At 43.2% G+C, this 25,008-nt stretch overlaps 2 protein-coding genes across 2 annotated transcripts; both read left to right on the plus strand.

The window, feature by feature from the left end:
• The first annotated feature begins 1,805 nt into the window (after positions 1–1,805).
• LOC110497859 (heat shock 70 kDa protein 4L) lies at positions 1,806–15,034 on the plus strand. Its single transcript, XM_021574292.2, has 19 exons — positions 1,806–2,177; positions 3,607–3,664; positions 3,805–3,945; positions 4,210–4,332; positions 4,493–4,592; positions 6,124–6,257; positions 6,376–6,620; positions 6,717–6,793; positions 6,943–7,094; positions 7,251–7,357; positions 7,494–7,627; positions 8,001–8,197; positions 8,975–9,049; positions 9,137–9,283; positions 9,890–10,015; positions 10,146–10,253; positions 10,450–10,569; positions 13,523–13,684; positions 13,803–15,034. Exons 1-19 carry the CDS (start codon positions 2,071–2,073, stop codon positions 13,983–13,985), a joined length of 2,496 nt encoding a protein of 831 aa, XP_021429967.2. The 5' UTR covers positions 1,806–2,070; the 3' UTR covers positions 13,986–15,034.
• A 198-nt stretch (positions 15,035–15,232) lies between these two features.
• On the plus strand, positions 15,233–24,965 carry plk4 (polo-like kinase 4 (Drosophila)). Its single transcript, XM_021574294.2, has 14 exons — positions 15,233–15,458; positions 16,195–16,290; positions 16,772–16,867; positions 17,022–17,136; positions 18,693–19,671; positions 19,780–19,871; positions 19,999–20,309; positions 20,412–20,516; positions 20,629–20,731; positions 21,289–21,438; positions 21,581–21,809; positions 23,754–23,847; positions 23,981–24,231; positions 24,377–24,965. The coding sequence occupies exons 1-14, from the start codon at positions 15,429–15,431 to the stop codon at positions 24,474–24,476; spliced, it is 2,751 nt and encodes a 916-aa protein (XP_021429969.2). The 5' UTR covers positions 15,233–15,428; the 3' UTR covers positions 24,477–24,965.
• Positions 24,966–25,008: the final 43 nt, after the last annotated feature.

Raw genomic sequence — 25,008 nt, forward strand, 5'->3', positions numbered from 1 at the left:
TTCTGGAAGAAAACCTGATGGAGTCTGCAAAAGACCTGAGACTGGGACGGAGATTTGTCTTCCAACAAGACAATGATCCAAAACATAAAGCAAAATCTACAATGGAATGGTTCAAAAATAAACATATCCAGGTGTTAGAATGGCCAAGTCAAAGTCCAGACCTGAATCCAATCGCGAATCTGTGGAAAGAACTGAAAACTGCTGTTCACAAATGCTCTCCATCCAACCTCACTGAGCTCGAGCTGTTTTGCAAGGAGGAATGGGAAACAAATTCAGTCTCTCGATGTGCAAAACTGATAGAGACATACCCCAAGCGACTTACAGCTGTAATCGCAGCAAAAGGTGGCGCTACAAAGTATTAACTTAAGGGGGCTGAATAATTTTGCACGCCCAATTTTTCAGTTTTTGATTTGTTAAAAAAGTTTGAAATATCCAATAAATGTCGTTCCACTTCATGATTGTGTCCCACTTGTTGTTGATTCTTCACAAAAAAATACAGTTTTATATCTTTATGTTTGAAGCCTGAAATGTGGCAAAATGTCGCAAAGTTCAAGGGGGCCGAATACTTTCGCAAGGCACTGTAACTTTAGTCCGTCCCCTCGCCCCGACCCGGGCGTAAACCAGGGACCCTCTGCACACAGACAACAGTCACCAACGAAGCATCGTTACCCATCGCTCCACAAAAGCCGTGGCCCTTGCAGAGCAAGGGGAACCACTACTTCAAGGTCTCAGAGCAAGTGACGTCACCGATTGAAATGCTATTTAGCGCGCTAACTAGCTAGCCGTTTCATATCCGTTACACTCGCCCCCCTTTTGTCCTCCTCCTTTTCCGCAGCAACCAGTGATCCGGGCCAACAGCATCAATGTAACAGTATAGACTTTACGTCCGTCCCCTCGCCCCGACCTGGGCGCGAATCAGGGACGCTCTGCACACGTCAACAGTCACCCTCAAAGCATCGTTACCAATCGCTCCACAAAAGCCGCGGCCCTTGCAGAGCAAGGGGAACCACTACTTCAAGGTCTCAGAGCAAGTGACGTCACCGATTGAAACGCTATTTAGCGCGCACCCCCGCTAACTAGCTAGCTGTTTCACATCCGTTACACTGATAACAGTCATCAGCAGGGACTTCGTAACGTTGCATTCACGGTGAACTCTGCATATGTGGGTTTAATCGGAAATTATCTTTACATTTCTATTGTGCAATCTGTAATCTGGACATGTCCTCCCCACATACTGAAATTGTGTTTTATCCGCCACAGTGTTATCATTGGAATGTGATACAAAACGAGGCAACAGTGTGCTTTAGAACCATGTTGATGCCTTGGAGCTGTATGGTAGACTGTTTGGAGTGTATATCCAATTGGATAAAAAATATATAATCATAATATTATGTCCCCCCCACTTCTAAAACCAAAATTGCGCCCCTGATATTAAGGACAGGTAGTGGAAATAATTCTTATTCTGTAATAATTTACACCAGTAGCCAAACTACATGTAGTGGTCTGCAAATTGCATTTACATTTTGCCTAATGGCATGCTTCTCATGGCAAATTCACTTATCCCTATACCAGCAGACAATGCCCTACCTACACTGTCACTCATGATGTAAAGGCTGGTTCTCTTTCTAGGATTTCTAGATTTTTCTTTCAAGGATTTCTGGATTTTTCTTTCGTAGATGCTCTGTCGCACCAATCAAGTTCACCTTTGGTGACATGTAACCAATAACAGATAGCAGAGGGCGGGTTCTAGAGGCATTCGCGACTGCTCTTTGCGCATGTTTGCTTGGATTACCGGTTGTTACGATTGAAATTGAGAGAATCCTGTGGACATTTTTCCTCCCTGGGATTAGGTTGAGTGAGTTGGCTATAAAGATTTGCTTTACATAATAGCTAGTAGCCTAATTCAGTTAGAACTGTAAGAGCAAACTGTCTCAAATATATGCTGAAAACGAAATAAATAATTTAAAATAGCCTACAGTCTCGCATAGTGGAATATTTTATTTTCTCATTGGAAAGGTGTCAAGTGTCAATCGTTACGGAAAATTGCGCAAACTAACAGCTACACTCATTATGTCAGTAGTAGGTATTGATGTGGGTTTCCAAAATTGTTACATTGCTGTTGCGAGAAGCGGCGGGATTGAAACCATTGCCAATGAATACAGCGACAGATGTACACCGTAAGTATACCATTGACATCAATATATAGAATGTGATTTTGCTACGTAATGTTTGCGACTGGATGCTCGCTGTAGCATACCCTGATGGCGTAGTGATAAAAAAATGCTCCAACAATGGATGCTTCATGTGTTATGATGAATATTTTACATTGGATGACATTACATTGGATTGTATTTTTTCTTCCATGTAAATTTATAGTAATATTTGCAGTTTTGGTTATTACTACGTTATAACGTCTCCATTCTCAGAAGTCTTTGTTGCATGTTCATTTACCTAATGACCTCTTAATAATTGCAGCCGTCTACGTAGTGCTTGGAATGTGGCCTTTTTAGTTTCATTTGACACTTTTCTATCATATTCTGTGATATTGTCTATGTCTATATGATATTTAATGCATCGTCATAGCCTATATCGACATTGACCAAATTGTTCAGTATTAAAATATATTGTATCAAATCTCATGTCATATAGTTTAAAAAAAATGAATATCCCTGCATTACTCTAGTTTTCAAGTAAGCTTTGTTGTGGTGTAGTTTTTTATTCAAAGCGCATCAGCTAAATGTATAGCTCATTTTATTTCTTGCGAGTGTCATTGAATTGCTGGGAATTGACTGCTGTCATACACTTTTGCTCTCAGACTTAAAAGTACTGTATGACAAATTCCCATATGGACAGAATAATTTGTACAAGATAAATATAGGCTATAGATGGGCTGCTTGTAGGCCTACTGTATGTGAATATGACTATCACACACAAATGTTATGACATTGGATTAGGTGACTGTGAATACATGGGCATTTAGTTTACACCAATTCCTCTCAAAACTGCAATCTTCCCCTGCTCCTCCTAACAGGCCACTATGCAAGGTGCACCAATACTCTGCGTGAGTGAGAGGGAATGTAATGACCTGGGTTTTATTACAGGATGTTCTTGCTCAGCCTCATTCACAACTCATTTTCCAAATAACTTAACATCTGACATCAGACCAACTGCATAGCCCACAATCACAATGCCAATTGGGCATAACCTCAGACATAACATAGCATTGCAGTGTACAGCTCTCATAAAATTAATTTGATGAGGAGGAGAAGGAGGGGGAAGATGGGTAGGTTGAGCAGAGTAAGACCTTCAATACCAGTTGACGGAATTGAGTCTTCCATTCAAGGAACCTGGATCACTCTGTGTCAGCAAGACAATGCAATGAGCTGATGGAGGAAGTGAGTCAGTTAAATGAGTTTAAAAAGTGATATTTTAAATGCGGATCTTCCTTACACTTTGAAGGTGAACTGTTCTATCTTACTGTCCTAATTTGTCGTTTCTTCATAGAAATTCACTTAATAATCTGTAGATGTTCAACCTCCATTGCCTACTATTAACCATTAGGCCTATATTATATTTTTGATGTGTTTATTTGTTTTGGTTCCCCAGGGCTTGGGTGTCTCTGGCCTCCAAAAACCGAACCATTGGAAATGCAGCCAAGGGTCAAGTAAGATGATCAAATGAGAACAGTTTTTATAATGTAGTAGTATTATTGTGCAAATGTCATTTTGCAGATCAATACTTTTTTGGAAATGGTCAAATTGGTCAGCATCAGATCACATGACTAAAAAAAACTATTTATTTCAGATTATAACAAACTTTAAAAACACAGTCCATGGCTTCAAGAAGTTCCATGGCAGAGCGTTTGACGACCCATATGTCCAGGGGGAGAAACCCAAGTTGCCTTACAGCTTGCACAAGCTGGCCAGTGGCAACACTGGAATCAAGGTAACACCACTGTAGACTTTTCCACTGTGTTCCCTTTTCACTGCACTCCATTTTGAATATGTTCCCTTTAGCTCCATCACCCCAAGCTCCATTGTCATTATGTAAATTACTGTTGTTATTTTGCTCAATTGTTTGTATTTTCCAATGTGTTTAACCTCCAAACCATCTTTTTTAACCAGCACTGACACCATCAAACCTCCTCTGGTTTCAGCTGGTTTTCATATAGTCTAAATAGTCTCAACTAAAACTGTGTCCCATTCATAGGTCCGTTACCTGGATGAGGACAAAGTGTTCACAATTGAGCAGGTAACAGCAATGTTGCTGACCAAGCTGAAGGAAACTTCTGAGAGCTCCCTGAAGAAGCCAGTTGTGGACTGTGTGATCTCTGTGAGTGACAACAATATATATATACTGTAATACACTGCAAATGAAACTAGTCAACGTAGTATCAATATGCTACACGTGAATATACCTTGATATTAGCCAAAGTAGTTTTTTTCATCCCATTTCAAATGTATAATTTTCTAACAAGAGTTTTGTTTCACAGGTCCCAAGTTTTTTCACCGATGCAGAGAGGAGGTCTGTGATGGACTCCACCCAAATTGCAGGGTTGAACTGTCTGCGTCTGATCAATGACACCACGGCAGGTCAGTGATTCCCACAGAGTCATCAAGGTCATATTCTGTGATGGATATGTCTATAGCACAGGAGGTTGGTAGCACCTTAGTTTGGGAGGAGGGGCTCGTGTTAATGGCTGGAGCGGAATTTGTGGAATGGTATCGAATACATGGTTTCCATGTGTTTGATACCATTCCATTTGCTCCGTTCCAGCCATTATTATGAGCCGTCCTCCCCTCAGCAGCCTCCACTGGAGATTTATTGGTGGTAGTTGTCTAAATCATTCATGTGTATTTAATTGTTTCACATTATTTCAACCAACAACTTTAGTTGTTTAGGAATATCATTATCCCAAAATAGGCTGGAGTTCCCTAGAGACAGCTGTTTTTCAAGTTGTTGTTTTCTCACCTGTAATCAGCAGGCACTGACATTCACAAAGTGTACTTGAAAATGCCCTTTGTAGGAGCAATGTCTAGGCCTATAAGAAGCACAAACATATCATTGTATAAAAAATATATATATTTTATTGTCACACACACTGGGCAAGTGCATTGAAATGTGTTGTTTTACAGGGTTACCGTAGTAGTACGGCACCTCTGGAGCAAATTAGGGTTAAGTGCCTTGCTCAAGGGCACATTGCCAAATTTTCCACCTTGACAGCTTGGGGATTCGAACTAGCGACCTTTCGATTATCGGGCGAACACTCTAACCGCTAGGTAACCTATTATGTTATATTAGGTTTAGGGGACCAAAATGACTTGATAACACATACATTGCTTCTAGTCATTTCCATCCACTAAAATGCTCTTATTCATGCAGTGGTGTAGGGTTAGAGCAGGTGTCCCCAATTACATTCAGCCGCTGGCCGATTCTTTTCTTGAGCGGATGGTCGGGAGGCCGGAACATAGTTATAAATTATTTGTACACTGCAAATTGACTGCAAGAAACTCCAAACAGATATAGTATTTCACAAAAACATAATCATTTCAAATCTTGATTACATTGGGATACGATCACATGTAATAATAATAATAAAACGAATACATTTCATTTGTATAGCGCTTTTCATTAGTGTTCTCAAAGCTCAAAACAAATACTGATAATCAAACAAAATACAATAAAAATATCATACATTTAGAATCAGGGCATAGCAATAGTAGACTAGGTGCTAAAATGACTTTGCAGATTAGGACTATAAAATAGTCTGTAGAAATGTGTTTCAAGACCCGTTTTAGAAGTTCAAGTTGATGGAGTGGCTCACAGATGGTCAGGGAGAGCAATTCATAGAGGAGGGGCAAGGGAGTAGAAGCCTCACTCCCCATAGTACAAAGACGTGTCTTGCGGACTCAAAGTAGTATGCCTCTATTTATGCATGGGAATACTTAGGAAAATATTTCCTAAATTAAAATCACTTTACGCTCATTTCCTGGTGATTGTAGAGTCTTTTATGTCCAAGAACATTGTTTTTATTTAAACATTTTTTTTTTTTACAAAGTTTGTCTCTTTTTGAGGAACCCTGCATTAGAGTGTCTCTCTCAATTTGTTGTTTCTAAATGGCAGTGGCCCTGGCCTATGGGATCTACAAGCAGGACCTGCCCACCCCAGATGAGAAGCCACGCAATGTGGTGTTCGTGGACCTGGGACATTCATCATTCCAGGTCTCCATATCAGCCTTCAACAAAGGCAAACTTAAGGTGGGTTCTTCTTCCTAAAGAAGCAGAGGCAGTCTATCACTATTTATCACTATTTCCCACCTGTATTTTTCTTTATCTCTTCCATATGTAACCCCTAATTGTCTGGTCAATTAACCAGGTACTGGCCACAGCCTTTGATCCCTACCTGGGCGGGCGTAACTTTGATGAGGTACTTGTGGAGCACTTCTGCGAGGAGTTCAAGGCAAGGTACAAGCTGAACGTGAAGGAGAACCCCAGGGCTATTCTGCGGCTGTCTCAGGAGTGCGAGAAACTGAAGAAGTTGATGAGTGCCAACTGCTCTGACCTTCCCATTAACATTGAGTGCTTCATGAATGACATTGATGTGACAGGCAAGATGAACAGGTACACATATGGATTTGTGACTCCTTTGTTTAGCTTCCTATAGAGATGTATATGCAATAATAATCATTCCACTTTCCCCCTTCTTTTCTTTTTCAGAGTCCAGTTTGAAGAACTGTGTGCCCCATTCTTGATGAGAGTAGAGGCGCCATTGAAAGCAGTTATTGAACAATCAAGTATGTCATTTTTATCAAATCTAATTTGATTTAGTTGATGAACATTCAGTGATAGAGATAGTACATTTGAATTCAATAGTAAAACTGAAAATGTATTATTTGACCCTCTCTGTGTGGGTGTGTGTGTGTGTGTGTGTGTTTTGTGTCAGAGCTGAGCCGGGATGAGATCTATGCAGTGGAGGTGGTAGGAGGAGCCACCAGGATCCCTTCCATTAAAGAGAGAATCTCCAAGTTCTTTGGCAAAGATGTCAGCACCACACTCAACGCAGATGAGGCTGTGGCACGGGGCTGCGCTCTTCAGGTGCTCACTTCCCTCTCCTCTTACAGTGATTGAAACCTCAGCCATCAATTTTATATGCAGCTGATGAATAATTTGCTGGAATATTTGGTGTGTAACAAAGTGATTGTGTGTTTGTGTCCTTGTTTTGGTGTGTGTTGTATGTGTGTGTGTGTGTAGTGTGCAATTCTGTCCCCAGCGTTTAAGGTGCGTGAATTCTCTATCACTGATGTGGTTCCCTTTCCCATAACCCTACGCTGGAAGTCCCCCACAGAAGATGGAGTCGGGTAAGGGCACATACTGAGCTGGCTCTATAGAAAGAAACGTTCATTTGTGGGTACTGTGTTGTTTGTAATAAGATGCGAAGACATTACAACACAGGGATTTCCAGGTCCTCATTCAACACCACTGTCTGTTCTACAGAGAATGTGAGGTGTACAGTAAGAACCATGCAGCACCCTTCTCCAAAGTCATCACCTTCCACAAGGACGAGCCCTTTGACTTGGAAGCGTTCTACAGCCTCCCACAGGAGCTGCCTTACCCGGACATCAGGATAGGTACACCTGCTTATTCAACTAAGCCCTCTGCAGTTCATAGAGGTCTTCTTTCATCTTTGATGTACCTGTTCAAGGAATTGGAAGGTGGTCTCACTGAACGTAAAATATTTAGCTGTTACACCCTGGCTGGCACTTAGCTATTCTGCCTTGAGATCCCCTTACAAGACAGCTACTATATGTCTGTCCTGTGGTTGGCTATTTGCAATTGTTTCTTGGTGGCCTGCCTGATGACGAACATTTAAACCATATAGTGGGGGTCATCATCCTCCTTCCCCTGTCAATTCTCCAGTGTGTTTGTGTAATTTAATGTTACTCCATCAGGTGTGACATTTGAATGTCTCTCCACCTGCCTCATCCTTTCTGGCTTTCTCAGGGCATTTTTCTGTTCAGAATGTGGTGCCCCAGCCTGATGGAAACAGCTCCAAAGTGAAGGTCAAAGTGCTCATAAACGTGCATGGCATCTTCAGTGTTTCCAGCGCCTCCCTGATCGAGAAGCAGAAGGGTGAAGGAGAGGATGTTCAGATGGACATGGAAGCCACTGTGCAGAATGAAGGAAGGCCAGAGGACCAGGTAACAGAAAGAGAATGAGTGTGAAGTTTTCACCTGAATTTCACACTCTATTTTAAGATTTAAGAACGCATGTCAAAGAAGCCGTTGTTTTAATCTTCCCATTTGAATGTCTTATGTCTAAGACATAGAGCACTGATATGACTTCATGTCTTTACCTGTGTGGTTATTTTTACTCAAGACCATTTTCTCTCTATTCCTGGCTCTTGAAGCTGCACCCCTTTCCTCCCATTGAAGATGACATCTATAACGATATGAACTATATGGGGGAGGTTTTGTGGTCTGGTCTCATCTGTGGAGCACTGGTCTCATTAAGGTTCATCACATTGAGCCTGAGAGAATGTGTATGTTTGTATAACCGGGCTTGGCAGTGTGTGACGCCAAAGGATACATGGAGCCAGTGGAATAGCTATTAAGTTGAAAATACTTTCCACGTCTTCATAGCTCTATCCTTCATAGGCTGTGCTGTGCCTGTGTCTGCTATAAAAATCATCCTCCACTCCTTTGATATGATCAGGATGTCAGTGTATTTGAATGTGTTACTCATACAGATTATAACATTCTAATTGGCATCCTTGAATAGTAGATAGTTTGATTACGTTAACAGGAGGGGTGTGCTGCTTGAAGTAAGCTGATTTATATAGACGTAGGTGTAACATTATTAATTACATTACTAAGGTGTTCCATAAGTCAAAGCTACTGTAATTAGAGCAGGAGAGCAGCCAAGCGTTGATTTTAAGATTCAGGTGATGTTGCTGTGAGAGTGTCCTACTGTCGCAGACTAAAATGCAGGTAGACCAGGAGGGTCAAGGCCAGGGGGACCAGCTGAATGAGGACGCCAGCCCCTGCAGTAAGGTGAGTACGTGAATCATAAGAAACTATAATTACACTTCAACTTTTATGTCTTGTGAAGCATAAAACATTTTAAATTTCCCAACAAAGAACGGAGTCCCTGGTGAGAAGCAGGACCCAGCATCAGGGGCTTTAGGCAAGCCTAAAGTCAAAGTGAAAAGCACTGACCTTCCGATTCTGGCCAACACCATCAGACAGCTGGACAGGGGGGTGCTCAATGACTTTGTGGAGTATGAGGTAAGTCACTCTGAAGTCCCTAACTCCCCAACAGCTGAGTCAGATTCTCATCGAACCAAGAGAAAAGACTTACTGTAATGTAAAACTTACCTGCCTTGTTTAGTTCAAAGACATAAAACACAAGTAGTAAGGGTTTCTGTAGGAAGATGAATCATCTGCAGCTTTGGAACTGTAAAGGCATGTTCTACATTAGTTGTCTCTTTCATGTTTTATCTATGTTGTACACTTCTACAAAACTGGCAGATGATGTAGCTAACGTGCCCTATATTTCTGTGTGGCCGCCTGGGAGTGGGTATTAGAGGAAGCGGAAGGCTGATTTTGGCTCTCATTGTTGCCGACGTCAGTGTGCTGCTAACAGTTTAGCCTCCTTCACTGTCCCTGTCCCCATACCGGGCTTGATCTTCTGCTTCGCAGCACACATGACAGCCCTCCTTGAAAAGATGCTAATCATTTGAGCTATACATAAGGTACCCATTGGATAGGTCCATCGGTGACATTTCAAGCTAGCTGTGTTGTGAGCTTATGGCATGTGAGAGTGTCCTACTGTGTCCTCTGTTACACGTGTCTCACTTTGTCTCTTCCTCTCTTCCTCTCTGTGTCCCTCAGGGCCAGATGATCGTCCAGGATAAGCTGGAGAAAGAGAGGAATGATGCTAAGAATGCTGTGGAGGAGTATGTGTACGACCTGCGGGACAAACTGTGTGGCATCTATGAGAAGTACACCACGGAGGAGGTAAGAACCTAGATGAACAGTTTCCTTTTATCAAAGAAATAAATATGGCCACATTGAACACAGAATAAGTCTTTGGAATACATTATGTGTTTGCTGATCCCTGTTTTGGCCTTTTTCACCTTTCAAAAAGGACAGTAATCGTCTGACACTGATGCTCGAGGACACAGAGAACTGGCTTTATGAGGAGGGAGAGGACCAAGACAAACAGGTCTATGTGGACAAGCTGGAAGATCTCAAGGTTAATGTTTATTTAGGATAAAGGATTTCTATATCTAGCCTCTGCCTGCACCAGTCTGCTATTATAGCAGTTCTGAAATCAGGAGAAAGAAACATGAATAATAAACAAATATATTTGGGGCATTTAGGTGAACAGCCTGAAGGTTTAGGAACGTGACTTGATTTGAGTGATTTATTTGACTGATGTCCTTTTCCAGAGGTTTGCCCAGCCCGTTCATGACAGGCACAGGGAGCAGGAAGACAGGCCGAGGGCATTTGAAGAGATGGGCAAGAAGATCCAACTTTATATGAAGGCTGTGGAGCTTTATAAACAGAAGGTAAAAACTGGAATATTTTTATCTTATAGTTCAGCATCCTTTCATCCTTGAGCATCTTTGAGATCTCTTAGTTTTTTGGATAGTACTGAAAGGCATTGAGGGAGTTATTATACGCTGCCCGTGTTGAACTGGGCAATAGCCTGTCAACAGGCGAGAGCGGGGAGGCAGGAATGCGCTTCTCAAATGGAACAGTAATATGCGCTGCTTGGTCATGTTGTCAACAAGGCAGTATGGTGCAACTTCCAGAAACATACACCTCTTTTTCATAAAATAAATGTTTGCATTTTCAAATTAGTTTTCATTGAGAAGGCAGATAAACTGTTTTTCTCAAAAACAATCACTTTTGCGTGGGAAAAAAATAATCCTATTAAGTACTGCACGTGCTTAATTACATCACTTTTGTTTCAAGCCGACTTCACCGTCAGACAGAGCGGGGCACCTGGCTCGCGCCCAGGAGGCAGCCTGGTTCCAAATCTAACCCAATCAACTTTCAGCCATTGCATTATACATCTACACAGGCGCCCGGGCGGGATTAATCGAACCCCCTCCCACTTTAGAAACATTTAACCCATTCTATGATTAAAATGGTTTTGCTCCTCATTGGGAACATGGTTTCTGTGGAGTGATGTCATTACAGCTCAGTATAAGACACTAAGAGACAATTTATGCTTGATCAGAAAATGTGGTCAGAGGCGTCATATGGATGGTGTGACGCAGTTGCGGAGCCTCCAGAGGCACGCAGTACGACATCGCCGTGAGCCTCTCAGATCTTGTAACAATGCGGATGGCTCCGTATAGCTCCGTATTGTCTTGAACGGTTGACCGTAGGTGAGGGCGCGAGTTCCTGTATAAACACAAACTCACTTCCTTGACAACTTCCTTCACAACAGCTCTGCACTGCTCGGCGAAGCACAAGAAGTATGAATGACCTGACTTCTGCACAGACCATATCACCGTAAATGCTGCATGACCAATGCAGACGTCAGATTGACCATGCAGCGCCTTTAAAGCTCAGTGTGAGATGCAGTGAAATGAAGCTGAGCCCATTTATAATACCTCTATTTCTCTGTGAACTACTACAGTCGTTGCCAAAAGTTTTGAGAATGACACAAATGTTAATTTTCACAAAGTTTGCTGCTTCAGTGTCTTTAGATATTTTTGTCAGATGTTACTATGGAATACTGAAGTATAATTACAAGCATTTCACAAGTGTCAAAGGCTTTTATTGACAATTCCATGAAGTTGATGCAAAGAGTCAATATTTGCAGTGTTGAACCTTCTTTTTCAAGACCTCTGCAATCCGCTCTGGCATGCTGTCAATTAACTTCTGGCAGCCCATTCTTGCATAATCAATGTTTGGAGTTTGTCAGAATTTGTGGGTTTTTGTTTGTCCACCTGCCTCTTGAGGGTTGACCACAAGTTCTCAATGGGATTAAGGTCTGGGGAGTTTCCTGGCCTTGGACCCAAAATATCAATGTTTTGTTCCCCAGCCACTTAGTTATCACTTTTGCCTTATTGCAAGGTGCTCCATCATGCTGGAAAAGGCATTGTTCATCACCAAACTGTTCCTGGATGGTTGGGAGAAGTTGCTCTCGGAGGATGTGTTGCTACCGTTCTTTATTCATGGCTGTGTTCTTAGGCAAAATTGTGAGTGAGCCCACTCCCTTGGCTGAGAAGCAACCCCACACATGAATGGTCTCAGGATGCTTTACTGTTGGCATGACACAGGACTGATGGTAGCGCTCACCTTGTCTTCTCCAGGCTAGCTTTTTTTCCAGATGCCCCAAACAATCGGAAAGGGGATTCATCAGAGAAAATAACTTTACCCCAGTCCTCAGCAGTCCAATCCCTGTACCTTTTGCAGAATATCAGTCTGACCCTGATGTTTTTCCTGGAGATAAGTGGCTTCTTTGCTGCCCTTCTTGACACCAGGCCATCCTCTAAAAGTCTTCGCCTCACTGTGCGTGCAGATGCACTCACACCTGCCTGCTGCCATTCCTGAGCAAGCTCTGTACTGGTGGTGCCCCGATCCCGCAGCTGAATCAACTTTAGGAGACGGTCCTGGCGCTTGCTGGACTTTCTTGGGCGCCCTGAAGCCTTCTTCACAACAATTGAACCGCTCTCCTTGAAGTTCTTGATGTTCCAATAAATGGTTGATTTAGGTGCAATCTTACTGGCAGCAATATCCTTGCCTGTGAAGCCCTTTTTGTGCAAAGCAATGATGACGGCACGTGTTTCCTTGCAGGTAACCATGGTTGACAGAGGAAGAACAATGATTTCAAGCACCATCCTCCTTTTGAAGCTTCCAGTCTGTTATTCGAACTCAATCATTATGACAGAGTGATCTCCAGCCTTGTCCTCGTCAACACTCACACCTGTGTTAACTAGAGAATCACTGACATGATGTCAGCTGGTCCTTTTGTGGCAGGGCTGAAATGCAGTGGAAATGTTTTTGGGGGATTCCGTTCATTTGCATGGCAAAGAGGAACTTTGCAATTAATTGCAATTCATCTGATCACTCTTCATAAGATTCTGGAGTATATGCAAATTGCCATCATACAAACTGAGGCAGCAGACTTTGTGAAAATTAATATTTGTGTCATTCTCAAAAATGTTCGCCACGACTGTACACCGCTGCTCTGTTGGGATTGTGCTAATTACTTTCCTATTCCATATTCAGGACACCTCTGATTTCCTTGTTTAGTCTTATCAGTCCTCTGGGGCCTGTACACACTTTTCAAAGCTAGTTAGGTCATTGTCATAGTAAAGTAATTGAGCAATTGTGACACTATTGTGACTTAGTCTGTCTCTGGGTTTAACCCAGGATGTATGTAATAAACCATCTGTGACATTTTTATTAATTGATTTGTTTGTGAGGGCATAGACAAGGTGATTTACTTAATGAGACAGAGGTGTGCTATCTCTAATTGTTTTGTTTCCTATCTACACTCAGGATGAGCGTTACCAGCATCTGAATGCTGAGGAGATGAGAAACATGGAGAAGTGTTTAAATGAAAGCATGGCCTGGATAAACAGCAAGATGAATGCCCAGAGCCAACTCACCATCGCCCAGGACCCAGTCGTCAAAGTAGCAGACATAATTTCCAAAATACAGGTGTGTGATAAGTGTAAATGATTTGACCATATGACATACTATTGGCCCATCGTCACCAGGTACTGATTATTTTACTAATACTGCATCCACCTATCTTCCACATATACCTATACTTTAGGAACTGGATGAAGTATGCAACCCAGTTGTCAACCGGCCGAAGCCCAAAGCAGATGACGTGTCAGAGGAGAATGACGAGAGCAACGGGGCCCATAACAGCCCAAGGCAAGGAGCTGGCGGGAGGGGAGTGGCAAAGGGTAGCAACCAGACAAAGCCTCCTTCAGCAGAGATGGAGATTGACTGAGCCCCTTTGTCAAATATCCTCTGCTACCAGCACTCTAGCACCCATCAGACCATTTTGACAAGGTCTACCCAAACATACAGTACAAAGTGTATCCGGGACCATTTTTCCATGTCCACCACCACTCAATGGACTGTTTTGTGCATTTGTGTTCAGAGTCCCCCTGTTCAATTTTTCCTTTTGATCTTTTTTTGACTTTCTCTACTATGTTACAACTGTGTGCTCCTCCCTCAGAGGTTAGACAATACCTTATATAGTCATTAACTGTAAGATTAGATATAGATGAAAACAATTCTGGCTCTCCTGAGAACAGTTTTTCCTAACCATAAGTGTTTGCATTTCAAAAGGCCCATAAGCATCAGATCTCTAAGGTGACTCTTACTGCACATAAGCTTGTAGTGGAACATAAGTAGAATTACTGTCTGAACAATCGCTATGGCTAATTAAACTATTAGTAAAATATGTATGCAATAATACATATTATATATATTTGTATTTAATATATGAATTTGAAAGGATGTCTGTATGCCTAGATACTGTAAATATTATTTTAGTAATTTAAACTGGCCAGTGCCTATAGTTGTGTATATAGAGGATGCATTCCTAATGTTGTTAGCGAAGAGAGAAGAGCAATGGGCTGGATGCCTATTCCTTTACTTATTTTCATGCATTTCCATATTTTGAGTCATGAGATTTAAAGATGGAAAGTAATAAATGTATAAATAAATAAATGTATGTACTCACTAATGTAATTCGCTCAGTATAAGAGCGTCTGCTAAATGACTAAAATGTAAATGCATTATTTGTCTTTAAGACAAACATTGTACTATTTCATTCCCGAGAGGCGCAGCGGTCTAAGGCAATGCACCTCAGTGCTAGAGGTGTCACTACTGACCCCTGGTTTGATTCCAGGCTGTATCACAACCGGCTGTGATTGGGAGTCCCATAGAGCGGTGCACAATTGGCCCTGCGTCGCCCGGGTTAGCGTCATTGTAAATAAGAATTTGTTCTTAACTGACTTGCCTAGTTAAATAAAAAATATACATGTATTTGACTAAAGTGCTAAAAAAAAGTGTACTCAATGATCTTCATATTATTTAAGACTTTTATGCTACAAAGCAACTTTAAATGTCAAGTTACTAGATGGGAAAGTTGTTTTCACAGGAGGACCCAATGTTATTTTAAGGCATCTAGTGCTTTTTGTTCCCGAAAGCTCTCCTTAGCTCGAGAAGGCAACATTTGCTTGTTTTTATATGACGTGTATAGTCACGTGACCACGAGGGTAACGGGCGGATATTTTCAAAATGGAAGATATACGAAAGTTTTGGAGGGGCAACATTCATTTGTTTTTATCAAAGGTCGTTTATGGCCGCTGATGAGTTTACCTGGATGAACATGTTTTGAATAATAATTTTGTATCGATTGGGAAGACAAATAAGAAGCAAGATGAGTGTTTCAATCGGCGATAAAATCGAGGTGAGTTGTCGACCTAGCTAACACAGTACAATTAGCTAGCAAGCGAACGTCAGTTGTCTGTAAACGTTACCAACTTTGCATAATTCGTAGTCAGCAACGCAGACGAGTAACTTTTATTTAGCTAGCTGGTGGCTAAAACTAGTAGCACTGGCTACTACAGCCGAGTTATTGTTGATTATTTTGACTGAGACATGTCCCCTGCGATTTACCGCAACGGTTTATTGTTGCCAGGTGACGGGTACCACAACGCCTGCTCATTAGCGGGAAGAGAGCCGGGATAATTAAAGGTTTTGGTTGGCTATATGACAGAGACAGGTGTTTTGATGTTTTACTTCTGACGGTTGGCTAGCCATAACGACCAAATGGTAACGTTAACATTAGCCACAGTTGTTGTAGTCTAGTACTCAGTCACTGTATGTCTAGTCGGCTACATGACACATATCAGAGAGAAGATGTTCGACAAAGTTTTAAATTATTTATTTCAAAACCTGACAACTAAATGCAAAGCCAGTGAAGATGAGGAGAGAATCTTATTTACAGCTGGGGAGCTAAAGATTGAGGTATCACATCAGAATCATCCTCTGTCAAAGATAGCTGACAGCCAAATCCATTTCTAGGACATAGGCATAGCTATAGGACATATTCTAGTCATATTTGTTGCAATATAAATATTAGCTTATTGATTTTGGATTTATATATTGCAGATATGTGAAACTGTTTTCATTCTCTTTTTCAGGATTTCAAAGTTCTCACCCTCCTTGGTAAGGGCTCCTTTGCATGTGTTTACCGGGCAAAGTCAGTGAACACTGGCTTGGAGGTGGCGATCAAAATGGTAAGAACGTATAATAATAAAACAAAAGTTGCTATACAGTCCACATCCAATTACTCTTATGATGTAAGCTTGTTTCATGCTGTTCCTGTATCATGGGGCGGCAGGGTAGCCTAGTGGTTAGAGCGTTGGACTAGTAACCGGAAGGTGTTTAAAAACACATGTAAGAGCTCATCAGCACACTTTTTGTCAAGTGCAAGCAGACAAATCACAGGTTTAGAAATGTTGACAGGCTCCACAGTGAAGACTTAACCACTCATCATCACCATCTCACTACCAGGTGGTGTTTAGCAGTCTTGTATTTTTTCTAAGCCCCCCTCCCAGGGGTCACCTGGGGACTGTTGGAAGTGTAGACAGTCTGTTCTGTTCCTGGATAGCTCTCACTCTCTTTGTGGAAGACCAATCGTTTGTTTACCACAAGACTAAAGCAGTGTATTATAATGCTCACTGTATAATTATCTCCATCGTTCCCCTCTCTGTTCAGATTGACAAAAAAGCCATGCATAAATCTGGTATGGTCCAGCGCGTGAGTAACGAAGTGGAGATTCAGTGTCGATTGAAGCATCCGTCAATACTAGAGGTAAGCATGGTTGAACTTTGTTGGGCCAGTTTTGGCATATCTGATCATTGTTGTGCTGAAATTGGTGCTACTTTAATAAGGTCTTATTTACTAATTTACATAACTGCGTTAACCCCGATATAACATTTTGGCTTGTAATTTTGCTATTTTGCAGCTGTACAACTACTTTGAAGACAGTAACTATGTGTACTTGGTGTTGGAGATGTGCCATAATGGAGAGATGAGTCGATACCTGAAAGACAGGAAGATGCCCTTCTCAGAGGATGATGGTCAGTCTCATTGTTTACCTGAGAGTGCATTAGGCTTGGGCAATCTACAGTTTATACTGGGTTATTTCGAAGAGTATGATTTTCAATTCTGTTTAAAAATATACAATAATAAAAAATATTTACCTTTTTTGTTGGGGACTTTGCGTTAAGTATAACTAAAAGAAGTCTTACACCGAACATCAAACCGGCCGCGCGCCATCGTGCACAAATTGATTTTGTCCCCCCACACCAAACGCGATCACGACACGCAGGTTGAAATATCAAAACAAACTCTGAACTAATTATATTAATTTGGGGACAGGTCAAAAAGCATACATTTTCTGGCAATTTAACTAGCTAGCTTACTGTTGCTAGCTAATTTGTCCTGGGATATAAATGTTGAGTTCTTATTTTCTGTACAGCACTTCAGCTGATGCAAGAAGGGCTATATAAATACATTTGATTTTACCTGAAATACACAAGGTCCTCTACTCAGACAATTAATCCACACATAAAACGATAACCAAATTGTTTCTAGTCATCTCTCCTCCTTCCAGGCTTCTTCTTGGGACTTTATGGCAATTGGCATCTAACTTTCTTAGTTACCATGACCACCGACCAAACTCAGTTCATCTTTCAATCACCCACGTGGGTATCTCCTTCTATACACCAATGAGGAGATGGGAGAGGCAGGACTTGCACTGCGTTCAGCGTCACAAATAGAACTGACTTCTATTTTAACGCTTGGCAACGCATTTCGCTTGTTGGCGCATGCACGAGCAGTGTGGGTGCAATAATTGAATAACATGTATGTTTAAATTTATTTTGCAATGCGAGCGGTGTGGTCAGCATGTAAGATGTGTAAAATAAATTCTATACAGCTCAGGACGCTAAGTGGCTGTTGCCTAAATTGTTTTGTGCGCCAAGGTAATTGTTGATTTTTTTTTAACTTCATTTTGTAAAATTAGCATAACCTTTCAAACCATACCCTGTTTAACTTCTCCTCTATTACAGTAAAATTATGTCTCTGTGAGTTTCGGTATCCATATGACTCAAATGCAAATAGCGAGTTGAAACTGTTTGTCAGAGAGGAAGAAGTGATCTCTCATCTTTGTTGTTTTGAGTGGTAGGGTTCTCTCACCAAAATCTGTCAAAAATAAGCCCTGTGCGTTTCTATGCGCTTATTTTGAACCTAAGCTTGTCGCCTGCCTTCCCGCCTTTGGGACAATGACACCCATTGTTAGGGCGGAAACATGAGCATCTCGTCATTATATACAGATCTCTGGTGTAAATGGGAAGGTGCACAGCACAGATGGAGCAGACAAGACCAAAAAGCGGACATAAACGGTCATAAAAAAATGTATTTACAAAAAACTTGATTCTACAATTCAGGCATTTGGAATATTGCTCAAAAACATAAATTAGAATTAATCAAATGAATTTGATATATTGCCCAGCCCTACAGTGTGTCAGTGATACATCTCTTAACTTATGAAATCTACGTTAACATGTCTTGACACCTGTCCTCATTTCCTTTTATAACAGTTGTTTTCATTTGTTTTTTTTTCACGTTACAGCACAGCACTTCATGCATCAAATAGTGAAAGGTATGCTGTACTTGCATACACATGGCATCATGCATCGGGACCTGACCTTGTCCAACCTGCTGCTGACGAGCAATATGAACCTTAAAATAGCTGACTTTGGCCTGGCCACCCAACTGAAGCTCCCCAGCGAGAAGCACTTCACTATGTGTGGCACACCCAACTACATCTCCCCAGAGGTGGCCACCCACAGTGCCCATGGCCTGGAGTCTGATGTCTGGTCTCTGGGCTGTATGTTCTACGCCTTCCTGATGGGCCGGCCCCCATTTGACACAGACACAGTGAAGCACACCCTCAACAAGGTGGTTCTGGGGGAGTATGACATGCCCAGCCATGTGTCCCAGGAGGCCCAGGACCTTATCCATCAGCTGCTGAGGAAGGACCCTGCGCAGCGGCCCAGCCTGTCTGCCGTGCTTGACCACCCCTTCATGACCCAAAGCCTGCTTGCCAGGACCAAGGAGCTGAGCCTTGGTGAGCCAGGCTCCATGGACAGCGGCATCGCCACCATCTCGACAGCCTGCACCTCATCCACCTCAGGCAGCAGCCGTCTCCAGAAGAGAGCAGCCAGGCATGTGATCGGACCTGCCCTGCCCAACCGCATGGCACATATCTCCACATTGCCCCGGCCGCCAAGCAGCGCCTGCTTTGAGGGGGTTGAGCAGTGGCAGCAGCACTCCGACAGAGTAGGGAGGAGCAGGGCAGTTCTGGGCTGGGAGAGTGGACGGCCCCACTCCCGGTACCTACGGAGGACTCACTCCTCAGACCGGTCTAGCTCCTCTGTCACTCCAGCCCAGGGGATGGGGCAGGCAGAGCTGGAGAGATGCCACTCTGAGGAGATGCTGACCGGGTCGGAGAGACTGGCCTTTCCCATGTCCTCCAGCTACAAGGACACTCCACAACCCTTCGCAGAGCATGGAAGGCTCCCATCGGTGCCTGTCAAACAGACAGCCAGGTAAGATGTGACCCCAGTGTGATGTAATTAATAGAATGTATTTTTTTAATTAAGATGGCTGCGTCTGTCTGACTAACTGATACATGTATGTACCCTTTATTTCCTCAGCTCAGGATGTTCATATTCCATACAACCACCACATCCACTAAACCTGCAGTTACAAGAGTCAGAAGGTGTACAGAATTGGTTCAGTAAAGAAGGTATAGTACACCTACTTGTTTCTTTGCTGTATCTTAATCTTATATCCCAATGTAAAGATTTAAAAGCTCTAAAATAAAGATTTTCTCACAAGCTTGACCGCATTGTTTGTTCATCCTGCCTCACTAGGCCTGTTTCCGAGGCCCACTGATGTCACCTCTCACAGCAGCAGTGGCAGTTTCCATAGTGGCAGGGAGCCTCTAGGTGTACACAACACCCGGAGTGACAAACCGGCAGGCAGAGGCACCAGTCCTCACCTCCACCGCAACACCTCAAACACTGACTCCTACAGGGAGAATGGGCAACCCGGTCATGGGGAAGAGTTGCAGAGTCTATCCAAACCAAGTGTAGAAAAGGAGAAAAAGTCCCTGAGAAATGTGCTCCCTCCTTTGTGTGCCTCAAGACTGAAATCCATCAGACAGAAGACTAAAAACGCTGTGGTAAGACAGACGTACACCCTAGTTATCCCCCTGTCTATTCAACTGATCTGCTTTCAATGCCTGCCTGCCCTACAGCTGTGGGTTCCGTCTCCTTCTCCCCAGGTGAGCATTCTGGATACAGGAGAGGTGTGTATGGAGCTTCTCAAGGGCCAGGGCCCCCAGGAGAGGGGCAAAGAGGTCCTCAGGATATCCTGTGATGGTTTGATGGTGAGTTTCAGGAATAACACAACACTTCATATCCTTCAGAGAAGATGTATCATGGTATGTCTGTGAAATAATGGCAAAACACTAATGTCACCCTTTGACCATGATCCTGTAGGTCACTATTTACCAGCCCAATGAGGGGAAGGGTTTTCCTGTGCTAGACCGCCCCCCTGCTCCCCCTGAAGACATCTTGATCTGCAGCTATGAGGACCTACCGGGTACACCTCAATACCAGATAGTGACATCTCGCAGTGACATGATTTAAAAACCACAATTTGGGGTCTCCTGAGTGGCACACCAGTTTAAGGCACTGCATCGCATGCAGTGCTAGATCCATTACTACAGACCTGGGTTCATTCCTGGGCTGTGCCACAACCGGTATTGGCCGGGAGTCCCATAGGACAGCGCACAATTGGCCCAGCGTCGTCCAGGTTGGGGGAGGGTTTGGCAAGTGGGGCTTTCCTTGGCTCATCGCACTCGACTCCTTGTGGCGGGCCGGGTGCCTGCGGGCTGACTCTGGTCTCCAGCTGAACTGTGTTTCCTCCGACACATTGGTGCGGCTGGCTTCTGGGTTAAGCTGGCTGGTGTTAAGGAGCGCGGTTAGGCGGGTCATGTTTCGGAGGACGCATGCCTCTCCCGAGCCCGTTGGGGAGTTGCAGCGATGAGACAAGATCGAAAAAGGGGGTAAAATAAAAAAAAAAAGATGTAAAACCACAATTCGATAAATATGTTAGAAATCTGATTTCAACTAACCTTTGTCCTCTGTCTTCAATAGAGAAGTACTGGAAGAAATACCAGTATGCCTCCAAGTTTGTGCAGCTGGTAAAATCCAAGACTCCCAAAGTTACCCTCTATACCAAGTATGGCAAATGTATGCTGATGGAGAACTCCCCTAATGCAGACCTTGAGATGTGCTTCTACGATGGTGAGGATCATTTACAAAGAATAAATTATATGAAACATAATGACCTTGAAGGATAAGGTGTATTTTCCTTCTGAGATTGAAAAGTTGTTGTTGCACAGTTAAACTAAATAATCCTGACCTGTGGTCCTCTATGCTGTGACAGGAGCAAAAACCCACAAGACGTCAGAGCTGGTCCGTGTGGTGGAGAAGAGTGGGAAGTCGTACACGGTGAAGGGAGAGGTGGGTCTGAGTGGCCTCAGTCCAGAGAGCAGGCTGTACGTGAAGCTGTCTGACGAGGGCCACAGCATGTGTCTGTCTCTAGAGACGGCAATCACTGCAGAGGAGCAGCGCTGTGCCAAGAGCACTCCCTTCTTCCCCATCACCCTCGGCCGGTGAGCAAGAGAGCCATGACTGTCTGTTAATGCAGGACATTGTCACGTTTGGAAGCACTTAATTTCTAAAATGTTCAACTTCATATTGATCTCCAGCACCACCCCAACATCAACATATGTGAAAATGGTGCATTTCTATGTTTTTTGTAGTAAAAAAGAGAGGAAGATAAGCGTTTCCAATGACATCATCAACCAATTAGACAATTGGTAGAAAATGCCTTCTCATAATTGGTTAAAATCACATGAAGCTCATTGATGTCATTGGAAACACTTATCTTCCTCTCTTTTTTACTACAAAACATAGAAACGTGCCATTTTCACATACATATGTTGATGTTGTGGTGGTGCTGGAAGTGATGAATATGAAGCTACATTCTTTTGACATTTCCCTTTAAAGAAAGCACCATGTTGCAGAATGCAGACACTATTTCAGTTCTAATCAGTCAGTCATACTTTGCCTCCTAATCAGTCAGTTTGTTGAGATATCCAGTCACCTGTCAGTCAAATCAAATCCAATTTTATTTTTCACATACACATGGTTAGCAGATGTTAATGCGAGTGTAGCGAAATGCTTGTGCTTCTAGTTCCGACAATGCAGTAATAACCAATGAGTAATCTAACCTAACAATTTCACAACTACCTTATACACACAAGTGTAAAGGGATGAAGAATATGTACATAAAAATATATGAATGAGTGATGGTACAGAACGGCATAGGCATGATGCAGTAGATGGTATCGAGTACAGTATGAGATGAGCAATGTAGGGTATGTAAACATTAAGTGGCATTGTTTAAAGTGGCTAGTGATACATTTTTACATACATTTTTACATAATTAAAGTGGCTGGTGTTGAGTCAGTATGTTGGCAGCAGCCACTCGGTGTTAGTGGTGGCTGTTTAACAGTCTGATGGCCTTGAGATAGAAGCTGTTTTTCAGTCTCTCGGTCCCAGCTTTGATGCACCTGTACTGACCTCGCCTTCTGGATGATAGCGGGGTGAACAGGCAGTGGCTCGGGTGGTTGTTGTCCTTGATGATCTTTATGGCATTCCTGTGACATCGGGTGGTGTAGGTGTCCTGGAGGGCAGGTAGTTTGCCCCCGGTGATGCGTTGTGCAGACCTCACTACCCTCTGGAGAGCCTTACAGTTGTGGGCGGAGCAGTTGCCGTACCAGGCGGTGATACAGCCCGACAGGATGCTCTCGATTGTGCATCTGTAAAAGTTTGAGTGCTTTTGATGACAAGCCAAATTTCTTCAGCCTCCTGAGGTTGAAGAGGCGCTGCTGCACCTTCTTCACGATGCTGTCTGTGTGGGTGGACCAATTCAGTTTATCCGTGATGTGTACGCCGAGGAACTTAAAACTTTCCACCTTCTCCACTACTGTCCCGTCGATGTGGATAGGGGGGTGCTCCCTCTGCTGTTTCCTGAAGTCCACGATCATCTCCTTTTGTTTTTGTTGACGTTGAGTGCGAGGTTATTTTCCTGACACCACACTCCGAGGGCCCTCACCGCAAACTTGATGATTGAGTTGGAGTCGTGCATGGCCACGCAGTCGTGGGTGAACAGGGAGTACAGGAGAGGGCTCAGAACGCACCCTTGTGGGGCCTCAGTGTTGAGGATCAGCGGGGTGGAGATGTTACCTACCCTCACCACCTGGCGGCATCCCGTCAAAGTCCAGGACCCAGTTGCACAGGGTGGGGTCGAGGCCCAGGGTCTTGAGCTTGATGACGAGTTTGGAGGGTACAATGGTGTTAAATGCTGAGCTGTAGTCGATGAACAGCATTCTCACATAGGTATTCCTTTTGTCCAGATGGGTTAGGGCAGTGTGGTTGCGATTGCATCGTCTGTGGACCTATTGGGGCAGTAAGCAAAATGGAGTGGGTCTAGGGTGTCAGGTAGTCCCAGTCCTTGTCACTAATCTTGCGCCTCTGTTTATCCCTCCCAGAAGACCTGCCAACCCAGACTCCCCTTGCCCCTTGGGCGGTGTTGCCCCTGTAGATGTGGCATCACCGCCCAAGCACCTACACATTACTCCCTCTGTGAGTTTCTCCTGAAGCAACATTTCACATTCTATCAACTAAGCTATTTATTCCATCCATTTTTATTTAGGAAGTGTAAGATATTTCTGGTGTTTTTATTTTGTTGAATCTTTTTCTCTTCTCTAATCTTCAGATGATCTCATATGATGGGTCTGACTTCACCTCGGCTAGCGTGAACAAAAACTGCTCTCCGCTGTCGGTCAAACAAGACCACACAACCAACACAGGGAAAGTGCTTAAGTCCGTCTTTGTGCCAAACATTGGTTGGGCCTCACAGCTGACCAGTGGAGAGGTGTGGGTGCAGTTCAACGATGGCTCCCAGCTGGTGGTGCAGGCAGGGGTCTCTTGTATTGCCTACACATCCCCAGAGGGACGGACCACCAGGTACTGAACACTTACACAGCACACTGACCCATGGCTTCACCACCCTTTCATACAGTGCTATGTCAATGTCCATCTTTTGTCATTTTGATATGAAATGGTAATTGTCAACCCCTTTTTGCTGACATGTTCCTGCTTGTTGCTCCAGGTACAAAGAGAATGAGAAGTTGCCAGAGCTTGTGAAGGAGAAGCTGCACTGTCTCTCCACCATCCTGGGCCTGTTAGCCAGTCCAGCAGCACGCCGCTGAATCAAACAACCTCAGCAGCATTGCAACGTCCCAGTAAAATGCTGTTGCAGGGCGGAGACACTTGTATAGGCTTTATACCATGACATACATACCTCTCAAGTGTGCTTGTAAATAGTGTTTTTATGTACAGATGACAAAATTATGAAAATATATATTTTATAAAGTGCCCATGTTGTACAGTATAATCTTGTAATTGTAATTTTCTACGTTGTCAAACCATAATCTCCATGAAATGTCAGATGCATAAAAGCTGAAGCAATAAACATCTGCAGGCTGGGTAGAGTTCAGTCGCACTTTGGTGTTCAGGGGTCTTTTGTTCTTTGTCACCTGCAACAGCATGACTGGGTAAATGTTTACAACAAACTAAAATATTAAAGGATGAGCTGTTATGTTAGCATACCTTACTGGTGTATGGTATTAATATGCAGGACATGAACATGAGGCCTATCAAGTGTAAGATACCCAATACAACATTGTGGGAATTAATTTAATAACTTACTGTTTCTCATTATCTGGGCTGAAGTACTAGAAT

The sequence above is a fragment of the Oncorhynchus mykiss genome, chromosome 19 (genome assembly GCF_013265735.2).
Source record: "Oncorhynchus mykiss isolate Arlee chromosome 19, USDA_OmykA_1.1, whole genome shotgun sequence".
Taxonomy (NCBI): Eukaryota; Metazoa; Chordata; class Actinopteri; order Salmoniformes; family Salmonidae; genus Oncorhynchus; species Oncorhynchus mykiss.